This window comes from Eulemur rufifrons, chromosome 22, assembly GCF_041146395.1.
Source record: "Eulemur rufifrons isolate Redbay chromosome 22, OSU_ERuf_1, whole genome shotgun sequence".
In the NCBI taxonomy this organism is placed as follows: Eukaryota; Metazoa; Chordata; class Mammalia; order Primates; family Lemuridae; genus Eulemur; species Eulemur rufifrons.
This window is the reverse complement of record NC_091004.1, coordinates 1981510-2000836: the sequence shown is the minus strand read 5'-3', so window position 1 is coordinate 2000836 and position 19327 is coordinate 1981510. Positions and strand designations below refer to the sequence as shown.

The 19327-nt window shown below is 58.0% G+C and overlaps 1 protein-coding gene across 2 annotated transcripts in view; it reads left to right on the top strand.

Moving 5' to 3' along the window:
- SLC6A6 (solute carrier family 6 member 6) overlaps positions 1-19327 on the top strand; it is a 53007-nt gene that overhangs the window by 21957 nt on the left and 11723 nt on the right. For both annotated transcript variants that reach the window (XM_069497663.1, XM_069497662.1), the window contains exons 3-8: positions 662-796; positions 8434-8668; positions 12686-12818; positions 16983-17117; positions 17746-17849; positions 18019-18143. In XM_069497663.1, the coding sequence (XP_069353764.1) occupies positions 662-796; positions 8434-8668; positions 12686-12818; positions 16983-17117; positions 17746-17849; positions 18019-18143 (867 nt within the window). The remainder of the gene's footprint in view (positions 1-661; positions 797-8433; positions 8669-12685; positions 12819-16982; positions 17118-17745; positions 17850-18018; positions 18144-19327) is intronic.

Below are 19327 nucleotides of genomic sequence, written 5' to 3'. Positions count from 1 at the left end.
TGATGTGAAAGGTATCCAGGAAAAAAAAAAAAAAAACGGGGAAGAAATTTTTTTAGTGCAATGACTCCCTTCTGGCAGGGGCATGAGTTGGTGTTGGGGTTTTTTGATTTTTTTGCATTCGCCTGCGGAAGGCTCTGAGCTAGAATCCTCGGCCGGGGCTCCCGTTAGGGATGTGGGAGGCTGGCCGGACCCGGTGGAAAGTTCTAGCTGGCGCCTAAGAGGGGCTCGGAGAGCGCTGGAGAGGGAGGAATCGGCCACCACTCTTGCGTTAAGAGAGCCACCTTTTGGGGAAATGTCTCCCTTAGAGCCTGGTTTCTTAACCTTTTCCAGGTCCCAGGCCCCTTGGGGACTGTGACGAGTGTCCTAGACGCTCCGCAGCACAAAGCACACACACTAGGCACAAGTTGCCCACAGTTTCAAAGGGTTTTGGGACCCGCTGAAGCCATTAGTGGACGCCAGGTAGGAGCCCCCCGCCCCGATGCCGTGCCCCACGCTCCTCCCCTGGGTCCCACCCCCTTGCTTCTGACGGCCGCACCCTTTCTGGAAAGTTCTTCTCGGCCTCCTGCCTGGGCAGGCCTGGGAGGCTCGGGAGCAAGCAGCGTCTGCGTCGGCCCCTGCGGTGGCCCCGGCGTGACCGTCGTCCCCGTTCTGTTCCCGGCAGGTGCGTTTCTGATACCGTATTTTATCTTCCTGTTTGGGAGCGGCCTGCCCGTGTTTTTCCTGGAGATCATCATCGGCCAGTACACGTCGGAAGGCGGCATCACCTGCTGGGAGAAAATCTGCCCCTTGTTCTCCGGTGAGTACGGGACACGGGTCCCACCTGGGGTCCGGCGCTCATCAGCTCCGCACGTTTTTATCCACTCGTTCATCCATCCGTCCGTCTACCCGTCCATCCATCCATCCATCTATTGATCTGCTCATCCATCCATCCGTCCATCTACCCATCCATCCATCCATCCATCTATCGATCTGCTCATCCATCCATCCGTCCATCTACCCGTCCACTCATCCATCCATCCATCTACCCGTCCACTCATCCATCCATCCATCTACCCACCCACTCATCCATCCATCCATCTACCCATCCACTCATCCATCCATCCATCTACCCATCCACTCATCCATCCATCCATCCGTCCATCTATCTACCCATCCACTCATCCATCCATCCATCCACCCATCCACTCATCCATCCATCCATCTACCCATCCACTCATCCATCCATCCATCCATCTACCCGTCCACTCATCCATCCATCCATCCATCTACCCGTCCACTCATCCATCCATCCATCCATCTATCCACCCACTCATCCATCCAGCCATCTACCCGTCCACTCATCCACCCATCCATCCATCTACCCGTCCATCTGTCCATCTACCCACCCACTCATCCATCCATCCATCCATCTACCCGTCCATCTGTCCATCTACCCGTCCACTCATCCATCCATCCATCCATCTACCCACCCACTCATCCATCCAGCCATCTACCCGTCCACTCATCCATCCATCCATCCATCTACCCACCCACTCATCCATCCATCCATCTACCCGTCCACTTATCCATCCATCCATCCATCTACCCACCCACTCATCCATCTGTCCATCTACCCACCCACTCATCCATCCATCCATCCATCTACCCACCCACTCATCCATCCATCCATCCATCTACCCACCCACTCATCCATCCATCCATCCATCTACCCGTCCACTCATCCATCCATCCATCTACCCGTCCACTCATCCATCCATCCATCCATCTACCCACCCACTCATCCATCCATCCGTCCATCTACCCACCCACTCATCCATCCATCCATCCATCTACCCGTCCACTCATCCATCCATCCATCCATCTACCCGTCCAGTCATCCATCCATCCATCCATCTACCCACCCACTCATCCATCCATCCATCCATCTACCCACCCACTCATCCATCTGTCCATCTACCCACCCACTCATCCATCCATCCATCCATCTACCCACCCACTCATCCATCCATCCATCCATCTACCCACCCACTCATCCATCTGTCCATCTACCGACCCACTCATCCATCCATCCATCCATCTACCCACCCACTCATCCATCCATCCATGCATCTACCCACCCACTCATCCATCCATCCATCTACCCGTCCACTCATCCATCCATCTGTCCATCTACCCATCCACTCATCCATCCATCCATCCATCTACCCATCCACTCATCCATCCATCCATCCATCTACCCACCCACTCATCCATCCATCCATCCATCTACCCGTCCACTCATCCATCCATCCGTCCATCTACCCGTCCACTCATCCATCCATCTGTCCATCTACCCACCCACTCATCCATCCATCCATCTACCCGTCCACTCATCCATCCATCCATCCATCTACCCACCCACTCATCCATCCATCCATCTACCCGTCCACTCATCCATCCATCCGTCCATCTACCCGTCCACTCATCCATCCATCCATCCATCTACCCGTCCACTCATCCATCCATCCATCTACCCATCCACTCATCCATCCATCCATCCATCTACCCACCCACTCATCCATCCATCCATCTACCCATCCACTCATCCATCCATCCGTCCATCTACCCCTCCACTCATCCATCCATCCATCTACCCGTCCACTCATCCATCCATCTGTCCATCTACCCGTCCACTCATCCATCCATCCATCCATCTACCCATCCACTCATCCATCCATCCATCCATCTACCCGTCCACTCATCCATCCATCCATCCATCTACCCACCCACTCATCCATCCATCCATCCATCTACCCGTCCACTCATCCATCCATCCATCCATCTACCCGTCCACTCATCCATCCATCCATCCATCTACCCGTCCACTCATCCATCCATCTGTCCATCTACCCGTCCACTCATCCATCCATCCATCCGTCTACCCATCCACTCATCCATCCATCCATCCGTCTACCCATCCACTCATCCATCCATCCATCCGTCTACCCGTCCACTCATCCATCCATCCATCCGTCTACCCGTCCACTCATCCATCCATCCATCCATCTACCCGTCCACTCATCCATCCATCCATCCGTCTACCCGTCCACTCATCCATCCATCCATCCATCTACCCGTCCACTCATCCATCCATCCATCCATCTACCCGTCCACTCATCCATCCATCCATCCATCTACCCGTCCACTCATCCATCCATCCATCCATCTACCCGTCCACTCATCCATCCATCCATCCATCCATCTACCCGTCCACTCATCCATCCATCCATCCATCTATCCACCCACTCATCCATCCAGCCATCTACCCGTCCACTCATCCACCCATCCATCCATCTACCCGTCCATCTGTCCATCTACCCACCCACTCATCCATCCATCCATCCATCTACCCGTCCATCTGTCCATCTACCCGTCCACTCATCCATCCATCCATCCATCTACCCACCCACTCATCCATCCAGCCATCTACCCGTCCACTCATCCATCCATCCATCCATCTACCCACCCACTCATCCATCCATCCATCTACCCGTCCACTTATCCATCCATCCATCCATCTACCCACCCACTCATCCATCTGTCCATCTACCCACCCACTCATCCATCCATCCATCCATCTACCCACCCACTCATCCATCCATCCATCCATCTACCCACCCACTCATCCATCCATCCATCCATCTACCCGTCCACTCATCCATCCATCCATCTACCCGTCCACTCATCCATCCATCCATCCATCTACCCACCCACTCATCCATCCATCCGTCCATCTACCCACCCACTCATCCATCCATCCATCCATCTACCCGTCCACTCATCCATCCATCCATCCATCTACCCGTCCAGTCATCCATCCATCCATCCATCTACCCACCCACTCATCCATCCATCCATCCATCTACCCACCCACTCATCCATCTGTCCATCTACCCACCCACTCATCCATCCATCCATCCATCTACCCACCCACTCATCCATCCATCCATCCATCTACCCACCCACTCATCCATCTGTCCATCTACCGACCCACTCATCCATCCATCCATCCATCTACCCACCCACTCATCCATCCATCCATGCATCTACCCACCCACTCATCCATCCATCCATCTACCCGTCCACTCATCCATCCATCTGTCCATCTACCCATCCACTCATCCATCCATCCATCCATCTACCCATCCACTCATCCATCCATCCATCCATCTACCCACCCACTCATCCATCCATCCATCCATCTACCCGTCCACTCATCCATCCATCCGTCCATCTACCCGTCCACTCATCCATCCATCTGTCCATCTACCCACCCACTCATCCATCCATCCATCTACCCGTCCACTCATCCATCCATCCATCCATCTACCCACCCACTCATCCATCCATCCATCTACCCGTCCACTCATCCATCCATCCGTCCATCTACCCGTCCACTCATCCATCCATCCATCCATCTACCCGTCCACTCATCCATCCATCCATCTACCCATCCACTCATCCATCCATCCATCCATCTACCCACCCACTCATCCATCCATCCATCTACCCATCCACTCATCCATCCATCCGTCCATCTACCCCTCCACTCATCCATCCATCCATCTACCCGTCCACTCATCCATCCATCTGTCCATCTACCCGTCCACTCATCCATCCATCCATCCATCTACCCATCCACTCATCCATCCATCCATCCATCTACCCGTCCACTCATCCATCCATCCATCCATCTACCCACCCACTCATCCATCCATCCATCCATCTACCCGTCCACTCATCCATCCATCCATCCATCTACCCGTCCACTCATCCATCCATCCATCCATCTACCCGTCCACTCATCCATCCATCTGTCCATCTACCCGTCCACTCATCCATCCATCCATCCGTCTACCCATCCACTCATCCATCCATCCATCCGTCTACCCATCCACTCATCCATCCATCCATCCGTCTACCCGTCCACTCATCCATCCATCCATCCGTCTACCCGTCCACTCATCCATCCATCCATCCATCTACCCGTCCACTCATCCATCCATCCATCCGTCTACCCGTCCACTCATCCATCCATCCATCCATCTACCCGTCCACTCATCCATCCATCCATCCATCTACCCGTCCACTCATCCATCCATCCATCCATCTACCCGTCCACTCATCCATCCATCCATCCATCTACCCGTCCACTCATCCATCCATCCATCCATCCATCTACCCGTCCACTCATCCATCCATCCATCCATCTATCCACCCACTCATCCATCCAGCCATCTACCCGTCCACTCATCCACCCATCCATCCATCTACCCGTCCATCTGTCCATCTACCCACCCACTCATCCATCCATCCATCCATCTACCCGTCCATCTGTCCATCTACCCGTCCACTCATCCATCCATCCATCCATCTACCCACCCACTCATCCATCCAGCCATCTACCCGTCCACTCATCCATCCATCCATCCATCTACCCACCCACTCATCCATCCATCCATCTACCCGTCCACTTATCCATCCATCCATCCATCTACCCACCCACTCATCCATCTGTCCATCTACCCACCCACTCATCCATCCATCCATCCATCTACCCACCCACTCATCCATCCATCCATCCATCTACCCACCCACTCATCCATCCATCCATCCATCTACCCGTCCACTCATCCATCCATCCATCTACCCGTCCACTCATCCATCCATCCATCCATCTACCCACCCACTCATCCATCCATCCGTCCATCTACCCACCCACTCATCCATCCATCCATCCATCTACCCGTCCACTCATCCATCCATCCATCCATCTACCCGTCCAGTCATCCATCCATCCATCCATCTACCCACCCACTCATCCATCCATCCATCCATCTACCCACCCACTCATCCATCTGTCCATCTACCCACCCACTCATCCATCCATCCATCCATCTACCCACCCACTCATCCATCCATCCATCCATCTACCCACCCACTCATCCATCTGTCCATCTACCGACCCACTCATCCATCCATCCATCCATCTACCCACCCACTCATCCATCCATCCATGCATCTACCCACCCACTCATCCATCCATCCATCTACCCGTCCACTCATCCATCCATCTGTCCATCTACCCATCCACTCATCCATCCATCCATCCATCTACCCATCCACTCATCCATCCATCCATCCATCTACCCACCCACTCATCCATCCATCCATCCATCTACCCGTCCACTCATCCATCCATCCGTCCATCTACCCGTCCACTCATCCATCCATCTGTCCATCTACCCACCCACTCATCCATCCATCCATCTACCCGTCCACTCATCCATCCATCCATCCATCTACCCACCCACTCATCCATCCATCCATCTACCCGTCCACTCATCCATCCATCCGTCCATCTACCCGTCCACTCATCCATCCATCCATCCATCTACCCGTCCACTCATCCATCCATCCATCTACCCATCCACTCATCCATCCATCCATCCATCTACCCACCCACTCATCCATCCATCCATCTACCCATCCACTCATCCATCCATCCGTCCATCTACCCCTCCACTCATCCATCCATCCATCTACCCGTCCACTCATCCATCCATCTGTCCATCTACCCGTCCACTCATCCATCCATCCATCCATCTACCCATCCACTCATCCATCCATCCATCCATCTACCCGTCCACTCATCCATCCATCCATCCATCTACCCACCCACTCATCCATCCATCCATCCATCTACCCGTCCACTCATCCATCCATCCATCCATCTACCCGTCCACTCATCCATCCATCCATCCATCTACCCGTCCACTCATCCATCCATCTGTCCATCTACCCGTCCACTCATCCATCCATCCATCCGTCTACCCATCCACTCATCCATCCATCCATCCGTCTACCCATCCACTCATCCATCCATCCATCCGTCTACCCGTCCACTCATCCATCCATCCATCCGTCTACCCGTCCACTCATCCATCCATCCATCCATCTACCCGTCCACTCATCCATCCATCCATCCGTCTACCCGTCCACTCATCCATCCATCCATCCGTCTACCCGTCCACTCATCCATCCATCCATCCATCTACCCGTCCACTCATCCATCCATCCATCCATCTACCCGTCCACTCATCCATCCATCCATCCATCTACCCGTCCACTCATCCATCCATCCATCCATCTACCCGTCCACTCATCCATCCATCCATCCATCTACCCGTCCACTCATCCATCCATCCGTCCATCTACCCGTCCACTCATCCATCCATCCATCCGTCTACCCATCCACTCATCCATCCATCCATCCGTCTACCCATCCACTCATCCATCCATCCATCCGTCTACCCGTCCACTCATCCATCCATCCATCCGTCTACCCATCCACTCATCCATCCATCCATCCGTCTACCCGTCCACTCATCCATCCATCCATCCATCTACCCGTCCACTCATCCATCCATCCATCCATCTACCCGTCCACTCATCCATCCATCCATCCATCTACCCGTCCACTCATCCATCCATCCATCCATCTACCCGTCCACTCATCCATCCATCCATCCATCTACCCGTCCACTCATCCATCCATCTGTCCATCTACCCGTCCACTCATCCATCCATCCGTCCGTCTACCCATCCACTCATCCATCCATCCATCCGTCTACCCATCCACTCATCCATCCATCCATCCGTCTACCCGTCCACTCATCCATCCATCCATCCGTCTACCCATCCACTCATCCATCCATCCATCCGTCTACCCGTCCACTCATCCATCCATCCATCCGTCTACCCGTCCACTCATCCATCCATCCATCCGTCTACCCGTCCACTCATCCATCCATCCATCCATCTACCCGTCCACTCATCCATCCATCCATCCATCTACCCGTCCACTCATCCATCCATCCATCCATCTACCCGTCCACTCATCCATCCATCCATCCATCTACCCGTCCACTCATCCATCCATCCATCCATCTACCCATCCACTCATCCATCCATCCATCTACCCGTCCACTCATCCATCCATCCATCCATCCACCCATCTACTCATCCATCCATCCGTCCATCCACCCGTCCACTCATCCATCCATCCATCCATCTACCCATCCACTCATCCATCCATCCATCTACCCATCCACTCATCCATCCATCCATCCACCTACCCATCCATCCATCCATCCATCCATCCGTCTACCCGTCCACTCATCCATCCATCCATCCATCCACCCATCCACTCATCTATCCATCCGTCCATCCACCCGTCCACTCATCCATCCATCCACAGATTTGGTGGCCTCTGTCAAAGGTCCTCTCCAGGGCCCGGCGGGGGGGTGGGGGTGGGTGTGGCCCTCCCACGGTGGCCGTGGCGGGTCTGGCCGCCCGTGTGACGCTCACCTGTCTCGTTCGCGCCGCCCGCAGGCATCGGCTACGCCTCCATCGTGATCGTGTCCCTCCTCAACATCTACTACATCGTCATCCTGGCCTGGGCCGTGTACTACCTGTTCCAGTCCTTCCAGGAGGACCTGCCGTGGGCGCGCTGCAACCACAGCTGGAACACGCCCCACTGCCTGGAGGACACGCTTCGCAGGAACAAGAGCACCTGGGTCGCCCTCGGCGCCAGCAACTTCACCTCCCCGGTCACCGAGTTCTGGGAGTAAGGCCGGCCGCGCGCGGCGGGAGGTGGAGGGCGCGGGTGGGACAGAGAGGGGGCGGCGTCCCCCCGGGGGGTGCGAGCCACCCGCGGTCCGGAGGAGGGAAGGAGGCTGCTGGTGTGGAGGTGACGCTGTGCTCACAGACGGGCCTGACATCGAGTCCCAGTTCTGCCATTCACTGGCCCTTTGACCTTGAGCAACTCACCCCCCGCCCCGCCTTCCTGAGCCTCAGTTTCCTTAACTGTCAAATGAGGGGAACGAATCAGTCCTGCCCCTCGGGGACCCCCCCCGCGAAGCTTGGTTCCCAAAGGCAGGTGTCCGCAGTGAACGCTGTCTGAGAACGATACAGTTGTCTTACTGCGTTTTAGAAAAATTATATTCTCTGTGGTTGCACGGCGCAAAATGCATGTGTCAAGCTGGCGTGGTGACTCAAGTGGAAAGGTGAGGAGAGAGAGAAATATGTATCAGTTAGCTTGCGCTGCGTGACAACCATCCCCGACGTCGTTGGCTTTTAACGGCAACGTCGTATTTAGCTCTCGATTTCGCCGGCGTGTGGGCAGTTTGGGCCAGGCTCAGCAGGGCGGTTCTTCCGCTCTCTCGGGCTCCTTCATGCGTCTGTCTGTCGTCGGCTGTAGGCCCTCAGGGTTGGGCTGGCGGTCGGCTGGGGTGTCCCCGGGCGACCGGTCCACGGGGTGTCACCACCCAGCAGGCCTAGCCTGGGCTTGTCACCCGCCGGTGGCGCAGCACTTTCCGGGAGCAAGACATGAGCAAGCCGCGGAGCCCAAGCGTGTTCCAAGCCTCTGCTTGTGCCCAAGACGAGCCCAGATTTGAGAGTTGGGGGAAACGAACTCGGTCTCTTCACGGGAGGATGGAGAACTGTGGGCCTTTCTCCACGGTTTTTCCTGCTCCCCTTGAGCTGTTAAAGTCGGGGCTCAGAGCTCGGGTTCAGCCCCCTCGACCCCGAAATAGCCGAGATGAGGGCTGCTTGCGTTCAGGTGGCCGGAGCAGGGTCTGCTGCTTAGGCAGCGAGCGGGCTCCAGGGGTCACGAGACGACGATCCCTGTCTCTCTCTCTCGCGCGTGTGGCTTTGCTGTTCGCAAGGTGTCTGCCACTTCCTGCAAGCTGGGACAGGGAACAGGCCAGAGAGGCGGAGCCGCCTGCTTTTGCGGGGTCCCGGCCGTGCTCTGGGGTGGAGGCTGGGAGAGCCCAGGCGAGGAAGGGGGTCCCCTGCCCTCCCTCGGTGGCACGTGTCACTGTCACAACCCGTGGGCCTTCAGCTTGTGCCCGTGGGCGGGTCCCCAAAGCTGCTCCTCACGGGGTGGGCGTATTTTCCACTTGCAAACAAAGGGGACGCGAAAAGCACATTCGTCACCGCCGGCTGTCCCTGGAGGGCTGCGTGGACAAAGGCACGCCGGCACCCCATTCTTCTCCTCTGAATGGGGTCCCAGACGCAGGCCTGGCCTCTCTCTGCTGTTCTTGGCACGGCCGGACCGCCGGGGACAGCCCCGCCCAGGACACTGGCGCCCACCCCACCCTGCCCGGCCCCCCCAGGGCAGCCCGGCGGCCTCGTCCTGCAGGATCTCCGCTCCGCGCACCCCGGCTGCCTCTTCTGGCCCGGGAGACACCGAGACTGTTTATCTCTGGAACGTTCCGGGCCCTTCCAAGCCCCGACACGATCCAGATGGATCCGGTCCGTCTGCCGCCCGGCGGTGGCTCCCGCGGGTTCCAGCCCCCGCCAGCCCGGGTCCTGGCAGAGCTCGGGGAGGCCACCTGAGCCTCCCGCCTTCCAGAACCTTCCCTCTGGTTAGCACGAACCCCCCCCGGAAAGGCAAGAGAGCCGGTGGGGAGCGACTGAGGCCCGTGAGCCGCAGAGCTGGGACCCTCGACCGTGTCTTGTCACGTAATCTCTGCAGAGACTTTTTCAGTGGGGAAAATATCTAGGCATCCTCCAAAACTCTTCTTTCTACCCCAAATTCCATTCGCAGGTGCAAGGGAAGGCTTCCCCTTCAGAGTATATGCAGAAGTTGGCCACTGTCCCCATGCATTCTCCCTCCCCCTCCCTGCCCCGGGTGTCCGGGTCCTCTCTCTCCTGGACATTTGCCGAGTGCCGATTCTTCCTGTGACTCCCAGGTCTGTGTCAACCTAGCCGAGAGCAGCACGTCGCTCCCCCTCTCTGGCCTCGTTTCCCCCATCTGCCAGCGGAGGGGCCATAGGAGCTGGGCTTTGAGGGATGCATAGGAGTTCGCTAGGCAGCAAAGGAGAGTAGAAAAGAGATTCTGGGCGGAAGGAACAGCCCACGCGAAAGCCCATGAGTGTTTGGGGGGCAGCGAGGGACGATCAGTTCGGCCAGGCCACAGGACAAGTGACAGGAGGAGGCAGGGTCAGAGAGAGAAGGGTTTGGAAGGCCTGAGCGTCACAGTGGGAAGTTGGAGCCTCGCTCTCCGGGAGGAGAAACCCCCGGAAGGTACAGGCGGAGGGGAGGGACGTGGTCATATGTGTTTTCTGGACATTTCTCAGGGTAGGAAAGAGAGGCTGGGTGTAGAGTGAGCGCCGACTGTATACAGGGCCGCAAGCCCCGGCCGCCATCGGGAGGAGGCGGACGAGCCCTTTACAGCCGTGGCCCCCGCCGGTCTCCAGGGGACGGTGGCGGCGGCCAGTCCAGGGCTGGCCCGCGGCCAAGAGGAAGCGATTGGGTCGGCCCGGAGGACGCACTGACTTGGGCGAGTGCCGGCCCCAGACAGACGTCCAGGCTGGTCCCCTCTCGGGTCCCGCCCTGGATGTTGGCTGTTCTTGGGCACGCAGGCGGCCTGCCTCGGTCTCCCCGCCAATCGGTCCTGGGTCCGGGCGTTAAATTCTGGGGTCCTCTGGGCCATCAGCGCCCTGCCCCTGGCCCTGCTTTGGGGCGATGTCACCCCCACAGGGAACGCGTGTGGGAGTGGGTGTCTACACGCGTGTTTCGGGAGGGCCGGGAGGGAGCTTGAGCTTCGAGTCCAGAGACACCGTCCGGCCATGTGGCCCTGGGCGGGCCTGGTGGCTGTTGCATTCGGATAACGCTTGGAACCACCCACCTGCCTCAAGGAAAGAAGGATAGAGCAGACCCTGTGGGGGGAGGGTGGTTACCCCATTGTACAGATGGGGAAACTGAGGCTCGGGGGCTACTTAACTTGCCCAAGGCCGGGCTGAGTGGAAGCCCGGGTTTGCCCGGCTTGGGAGTCTAAACTCATCACCTTATTTTTGGTTTTTTTTTTTTTTTTTTTTGAGACAGAGTCTGGCTCTGTCGCCCGGGCTAGAGTGAGTGCCGTGGCGTCAGCCTCACTCACAGCAACCTCAGACTCCTGGGCTCCAGCGATCCTCCTGCCTCAGCCTCCCGAGTAGCTGGGACGACAGGCATGCGCCACCACGCCCGGCTCATTTTTCTTTTTTTCTTTTTTGTAGAGATGGGGTCTTGCTATGTTGTCCAGGCTAGCCTCAAACTCCTGGGCTCAAGCAATCCTCCTGCCTCAGCCTCCCGAGTAGCTGGGACGACAGGCATGCGCCACCACGCCCGGCTCATTTTTTCCATATATATTTTTAGTTGTTCAGTTAGTTTCTTTCTATTTTTAGTAGAGACGGGGGTCTCGCTCTTGCTCAGGCTGGTCTCGAACTCCTGACCTCGAGCGATCCTCCCGCCTCGGCCTCCCAGGGTGCTGGGATGACAGGCGTGAACCACTGCACCCGGCCTGATTTTTTTGTATTTTATTTAGAGACGGGGTCTTGCTATGTTGTCCAGGCTGGTCTCCCCAGAGTGCTGGGATGACAGGCGTGAGCCACCGCGCCCGGCCTCATCACCTTCTTGGCGTCCCGAGAACTCTGTCCCGAGCCAGGCGGGAATCCCGGGGGTTGGGCAGGCGAAACAAACCGGTGCGAAGTCAGGATTTGAACCTGGGACTGTTAGAGTCCAGCCCTTGGCTGGCTGTCTGTCCCCGGGGGCCGCCGTGCCCCACCGCGCTGACTTGTCACTCTTGTGTGTTTGCCTGAAGGCGCAATGTCCTGAGCCTGTCCTCTGGCATCGACCACCTGGGCGCTCTGAAATGGGACCTCGCCCTGTGCCTCCTTTTGGTCTGGCTCATCTGCTTCTTCTGCATCTGGAAGGGCGTCAGGTCCACGGGGAAGGTAAGTCGGGGCTCTCTGTCCCCTCCCCGCGTCACCCGGGGGGCACCACGTGAGGGTCCCCGCCGGCAAGCTCCAGTTTGCAGTGTCTGCCTGCGTCCCGGTCCCCGGGGGCAACGCCACGCCTCATGTCAAGGTGTCAATGGTTTTAATGAGCAGCTGGCAACATTCTAGAACATTCTAGAACTGACAGTTCGGCCGGGAGCTCTGATGTTCGTTGTTCGGGCCACGTAGTCACCGGCCATTAAATCATTCACTCGAAGACAGAATGTCAGCTGTTAACTAACGTATTAGGTGTAAGTGGAACGTTGGTGGCCGATTAATACGTAACCCAGTGACCGGGAGGTTAGCGATTAACCAGTGTCGTGGCTAATAATTAAAAACGTTCGCTTGTAATTAAGGTCGCAGGGAGAACCCAGGCACTGGCGACCGTGAGCCAACGTTACTGTTACCAGAGCCGAAAAATTCCCTGATAACCGAGACGTCGGCTGATGTCCTCGTTGTTGGGACCACCAAAGTCAGCGCAGGGACAATCTGTTACGATCAGACCTGTGAGCTCAAACCCAGGGCACTGAGCCACCAATAACAAAGGCGTTGCGTCATTTTCATGGAGGGAGGACAATCTCTTTTTTTTTTTTTTTTGAGACAGAGTCTCGCTCTGTTGTCCGGGCTAAGCAGGCTCCCGGCAGGGAGAACAGTCGTGCAAAGGCCCTGGGGTAGGAGGACAGCCGGGCAAAGGCCCCAGGGTATGTCCGACCTGGGCCGCCAGGGAGCTCTCCGCCGAGAGCAGTGAGCAACCTTTGCAACAGGACAGGGCGTGCAGGAGAGCAGCACCGAAGCCAACACAGAGGTGCCGGGCCGCACCGGTAGCCGAGCGAAGACGTGACTCGCCGGAGGTCCCCCCAACGCCCCCAGTAGTGACAACCTCCCCTGCGGGGTGGCTCGGGGCCTCCCGGGGACAGGCGCGGTTCCCAGAACAATAGCAGGGCCCGGGGCCAGCCCAGGGAGGCCAAGACAAACACTGGAGGCCGCCCGCCCGCCGGCCGTGGCTTCCAGCTCTGGCCCAGGTCCAGGCTGGGCTCGCAGACAGCAGACGGCCCGCGTCCCCGCCAGGGCCCTGTGTCCCCGGCTGTCGCTGGGCCGGCGGGTGGACGGACAGAGGGCCTGGGCTTCCAGGGGCTCAGGACCTGAGTTCGAGTCCCCCCCCCGACTGCCTGAGTTGCTGCGTAATAGCTCATCTAATCCTCAGCATCTCTTGTGCCAGTGGGCAGTTGGTGGGCCCATTTCGTGGATGGGCAGACTGAGGTTCAGAGAGGTTAATTAACTTGCCCGACGTCACACAGCTCGTCGGCGGCCAAGCTGGGATTTGGAACCCCGGGCGGCCCCCCACTCCCGACCTGGGTGCCCCTCACTCTTCCGCCTCCTGAGGTCACCCCTGTGCTGGCCGGAGGGTGCAGCGAGTGGCCCTGTCCCTCTGTCACAGAGCATGGGGTCCGGGAAGGGACAGAGCTGGACGCTCAGGGAGCTCAGCCGCGTGGACCCAAAGGGGCAGGAGGCCACGGCAGTGAGCGTGACATTTACGCCCCCTGCCTCAGTTTCCCCTCCAGGGGGGCTGCTGGCGTCCCCCTCTTCCCTGCGGTTCCCGGGTGACAACGAAAAGGCCGCAGGGCTCAGAGGAGCCGCGGAATTTTACCGGCGAGGCTGGAAAAATACCGCGTCCCCCCGTGAGGCCACCACGCGAGGCCGCCTGGCACCAGCCTCTCCCGCGAGGGTCCCCGGGGAGCCACGGGGACGTCGAGAGCAGCCGATGCTGCAAAGCAAGGGTGGCTTTCCGAGGACGGACGTGTCGGGGACAGTGTGACCAGGGTGGAGGGGGGGGGACTGTCCACGCCACACGGGGGAGGTGACATCCCGCCTGCACCGCGGCTGGTGACGGCCCCGCTCAGTGCCTCAGTTTCCCCACCTAGAAAACGCAGGTGACGATAGTATCAGCTCTTCGGAGGTTGGAGGGTTAAGTGAGTTGAAACTCATCAACCTTTTAGCAGACGGCTGGGCACATCGGAAAGGCTACCTAAGTGCTTGTCACACAGATTAAATACGTGACAACAAGGAAAGCCACCAGGGGCCACCACGCCCGCCCGCCCGCCCGTGTGTCCCCAGCACAAAGCCCTCCGGCCACGGGCTGGTTGCTCGCTCGGCCCAGGGTGGGGGCCCAGCTGGCTTTGAAGTGGCCCCGGCCCTCTGGGGACCCCGAGGGCGGCTCCTGTCACCAGCTATTGTTCCCCAGCCGGGGTGGGGCCCAGCGCGGGGTCCCTGGGGCGCCTGTCTGCCCCCAGCCCGTCCCTCTGTCCATCCTCAGGAAGGGAGGCGCCGGCTGGCTTTCTTTCGTCACTTCTATCCCCGCTTCTGTGGCTTCCCGGCCTGTCCCCAGCCTCCGCCCCTGGTCCCCGACCTGTCCCCGGCCTCCGCCCCTGGTCCCCGATGACATCGCGTCCCCGGCCTCCGCCCCGGCCTCCCCCGGCCTTGGGAAGTAGTCGTGGAGGTGGAGAAGCCCAGGCCAAGGTGGCCGGGGAGGAGGCGGCGACGGAGGGGACACAGGTCCCCGCCGGGACATCTGCGCCCCTCGGCCCGGAGACCAGAGCCAGAGGGACCCAACCCCAGAGCTCGCCTGGTCCGAGCCCCCCACTGCGAACTGGGGAAACAGAGTCCAGAGAGGGGCGGGGACTTGCTGGAGCTCGAGCGTGGAAGTCACAGCACTTGGAGTGGCGCCAGGCACGCCATGGGCGCCCAATAAATGCAGGCTGCGGTTGCCGGGCTCGGGGCAGCTGGGTGAGGTCCAGGGCTCTGTCACTATCTGTCTGTCTGTGTCTGTCCCCTCCCTGGGCCCCAGAAGTGCCCCGCAGCCCCCTGCCACCGCCCCCCGCCCGCCGCGGGCACATCCATCCCGTTCTGTGGGTCTCAGTTTACTCACCTGTGAAATGGGTACGTTGACCACACACTGGCTCCTTCCGGGTCCCCGGTCCTCGGAGGTTGCCGGGGGGCTCTGCTACCCGGTCTTGGTGTTTGAGGTGTCCCCGACCGGCAAAGTGACGTAGGTCACACCCTCTCTCAGAGCGAGGGGCATGGGCTCTGAGTTCCAATCCTGCACCCTGTAGATGCCCCCGGAAGCTCCTTTTTTTATTTTTTTGAGACAGAGTCTGGCTCTGTTGCCCGGGCTAGAGTGCCGTGGCGTCAGCCTCACTCACAGCAGCCTCAGCCTCCTGGGCTCAAGCGATCCTCCTGCCTCAGCCTCCCAAGTTGCTGGGACTACAGGCATGCGCCACCACGCCCGGCTCATTTTTCTTTTTTGCTTTTTTGTAGAGATGGGGTCTTGCTATGTTGTCCAGGCTGGCCTCAAACTCCCAGTCTCAAGCCATCCTCCTGCCTCAGCCTCCTGAGTTGCTGGGACGACAGGCATGTGCCACCACGCCTGCCTCATTTTTTTCTATATATATTTTTAGCTGTCCAGCTAATTTCTTTCTATTCTTAGTAGAGACGGGGTCTCGCTCTTGCTCAGGCTGGTCTCGAACTCCTGACCTCAAACGATCCTCCCGCCTCGGCCTCCCAGAGTGCTGGCGTGACAGGCGTGAGCCACCGCGCCCCGGCCCCCGGGCAGGTCCTTGAGCCCCACCAACTCTCAGCTCCTCCTCCTCAGACCAGCCATTTTGGGGGTGTGTGGGGGAGAGGCGGGCGTGCGGCCTCAGGACGGTTTGGGGGAGACCAGCGCTTGCAGGACAGGATAAAGGAGGAGAAAGTAGGGCCGGTTCTCGGGCCTAACCGGGGCCCTTTTGTGTCCTTGGTGTGTCTGGGGTGCCTGGTGTGACCCAGGAAAGTGGGGTGTCTTCCCTGTTCCTGCCTGGGGGCCTTTCAGCGGCCTCGTTCCGTCACCAGAAGTTTCCGTGTCCTAACAGCAAAATCACGGGGTCCATCACGAGACCCGTTTCTTGAGCACCTACTAAGTGCCGGGCGCCGTTTCGACAGCATTACAAGCATGGTTATCACTGAATCCTCGCTGCGGCCCAGAGAGGTTGAGCCACACGCCCAGGGTCACACAGCACGGCAGCAAGGGAGCAGGGATTGCCCACGGCCCACCTGAGCCCCTGTCCCCTGTCCCCCCGCCCCCCGCAGGTCGTGTACTTCACGGCCACCTTCCCGTTCGCCATGCTCCTGGTGCTGCTGATCCGGGGGCTGACGCTGCCGGGCGCGGGCGAAGGCATCAAGTTCTACCTGTACCCCGACATCACGCGCCTCGAGGACCCGCAGGTACCGACCGTGGGGCCGGGACACGCCGTCCTCCCTCCCCCCTCCTCCCCCCACCGGGGCAGGGCGCGGAGGGCGGCGGGGCGGGCAGCTCCGTGGCCCTCGGCGGGTCCCTGGGGAAGGTTCCAGAAACCAGTCTGGCCTGGCGTGTTCCAGTGGGAATTCCTCCCCGCCCCGCCTCGGGGGGCTCAGGCTTCACTCCTTGAATTTGAACTACAAGCTCCGTGAGGCCCATTTTGCAGATGGGAAAACGGAGGCTCCGGGAGGGAGAGTTCCTGGCCCAGGGTCACTCCGGGGTGGGGGGTGGGGGGGGTTGGAATCCGGATTCTTCTGCTGCCAAAGCCCTGCTGAGGGACAGGCTGAGCGGGGAGGGTCTTCGATGTCACCCGGCTGGGTGTGGCCTCGAAAGCGACTCTGGGATTCCATCCGTGCCGATTGCAATCAGCGCATAGCGAGGTCCCGTCCTTGGGCCAATTTCAGGTGGCCGAGGACTCGCGCCGCCTCCTCCGAGAAGTCGGCCCTGATTGCCCTTTCCCCCGCTCCTCCACCTCCTCCTCCGGGAAGTCCTCTCTGATTGCCCTTCTCTCTCTCTCTCCCTGCTGCCCTCCCCCCCGCCACGGTCCCCCCGCAGGTGTGGATCGACGCGGGGACCCAGATCTTCTTCTCCTACGCCATCTGCCTGGGGGCCATGACCTCGCTGGGGAGCTACAACAAGTACAAGTACAACTCATACAGGCAAGTGTGGCGCCGGGCGGCGGCGGGCCTGGCGGGCCTCAGCCATGATGATGATGATGATGATGATGTTTAAAGAAAAGAGAAAGAAAAAAAAAAAAAATGAGTAGGGGAGCGTGGCTTCCTCTTGCGTTGTGACATTAACTTGCTCCCTGACGTATGTGCAACTTAGGGACTGTTTGCTGCTGGGATGCCTCAACAGCGGTACCAGTTTTGTGTCTGGCTTCGCAATTTTTTCCATCCTGGGCTTCATGGCACAAGAGCAAGGGGTGGACATTGCGGAAGTGGCCGAGTCAGGTACGGTGGTGTTGGCGGCAGTGGTGGTGGGCACTGCCACCTGGCGTGTGAGCCCAGTACTGCAGGCGTGAAGCCAGACTCCCCCTCCCCCCGCCCCCGGGGGGCTTTGCGGGGGACGAGCCTGGTTGGTTTCTCCATCGGACACCCTCCCCGGCCCCCCCCACCAGACAGCAAAGAGTGCAGATGCTGCGTCGAATTTAAACTATTTTTTTAAGTTGCAATTAAAAAAAAACGGACAGGGTTTCATTTAAACTATTTTTTTTTATTGCAATTAAAAAAAAACGGACAGGGTTTAATTTAAACTGTTTTTTTTTATTGCAATTAAAAAAAAACAGACAGGGTTTCATTTAAGCTATTTTTTTTTTATTGCAATTAAAAAAAACGGACAGGGTTTAATTTAAACTGTTTTTTTTTTAATTGCAATTAAAAAAAAACGGATGGGGCGGTTGGTTTCTCCATCGGACAGCCCCCCCCCGGCCCCCCCCACCAGACAGCAAAGAGTGCAGATGCTGCGTTGAATTTAAACTATTTTTTTAAATTGCAATTAAAAAAAAAAAACGGGCAAGGTTTCATTTAAACTGTTTTTTTTTAATTGCAATTAAAAAAAAACGGACAGTGTTTAATTTAAACTGTTTTTTTTTTAATTGCAATTTAAAAAAAACGGACGGGGCGGTTGGTTTCTCCATTGGACACTCCCCCCCTCGGCCCCCCCCCCCACCAGATAGCAAAGAATGCAGATGCTGCGTTTAATTTAAACTATTTTTTTTATTGCAATTAAAAAAAAACCGACGGGGTTTAATGTAAACTATTTTTTTTTTTTTATTGCAATTAAAAAAAAGAGGACGCGGCGGTTGGTTAAGTCGGGGAATGTGTAGCTGCCTTGGTCCGGTGTTCCCGCCCTGTCTCCCGGGAAACTCCTGGGTTCGGCCGCAGAAACCGCCTTCCTGGCTCAGGCCAAGGTGGCTGCCAGGTGACACCCATCCCCCCCCTGCTCAGCTTCGGTTTCTGTGGTTGGCACTTTGCTCCCAACTCGCCCCCCATTGGAGCAAGCCCACATCCTCCTCTGTCCCACCCACCTGTGTCTGTCCGCGAGTCCCCTGTGTGTCAGGCGCTGCGGTGCTTTGCCCCGGGACACCTGGGGTCACAGGAGCGCAGAGTGACAGGGTATCAGCATCACACTCTCA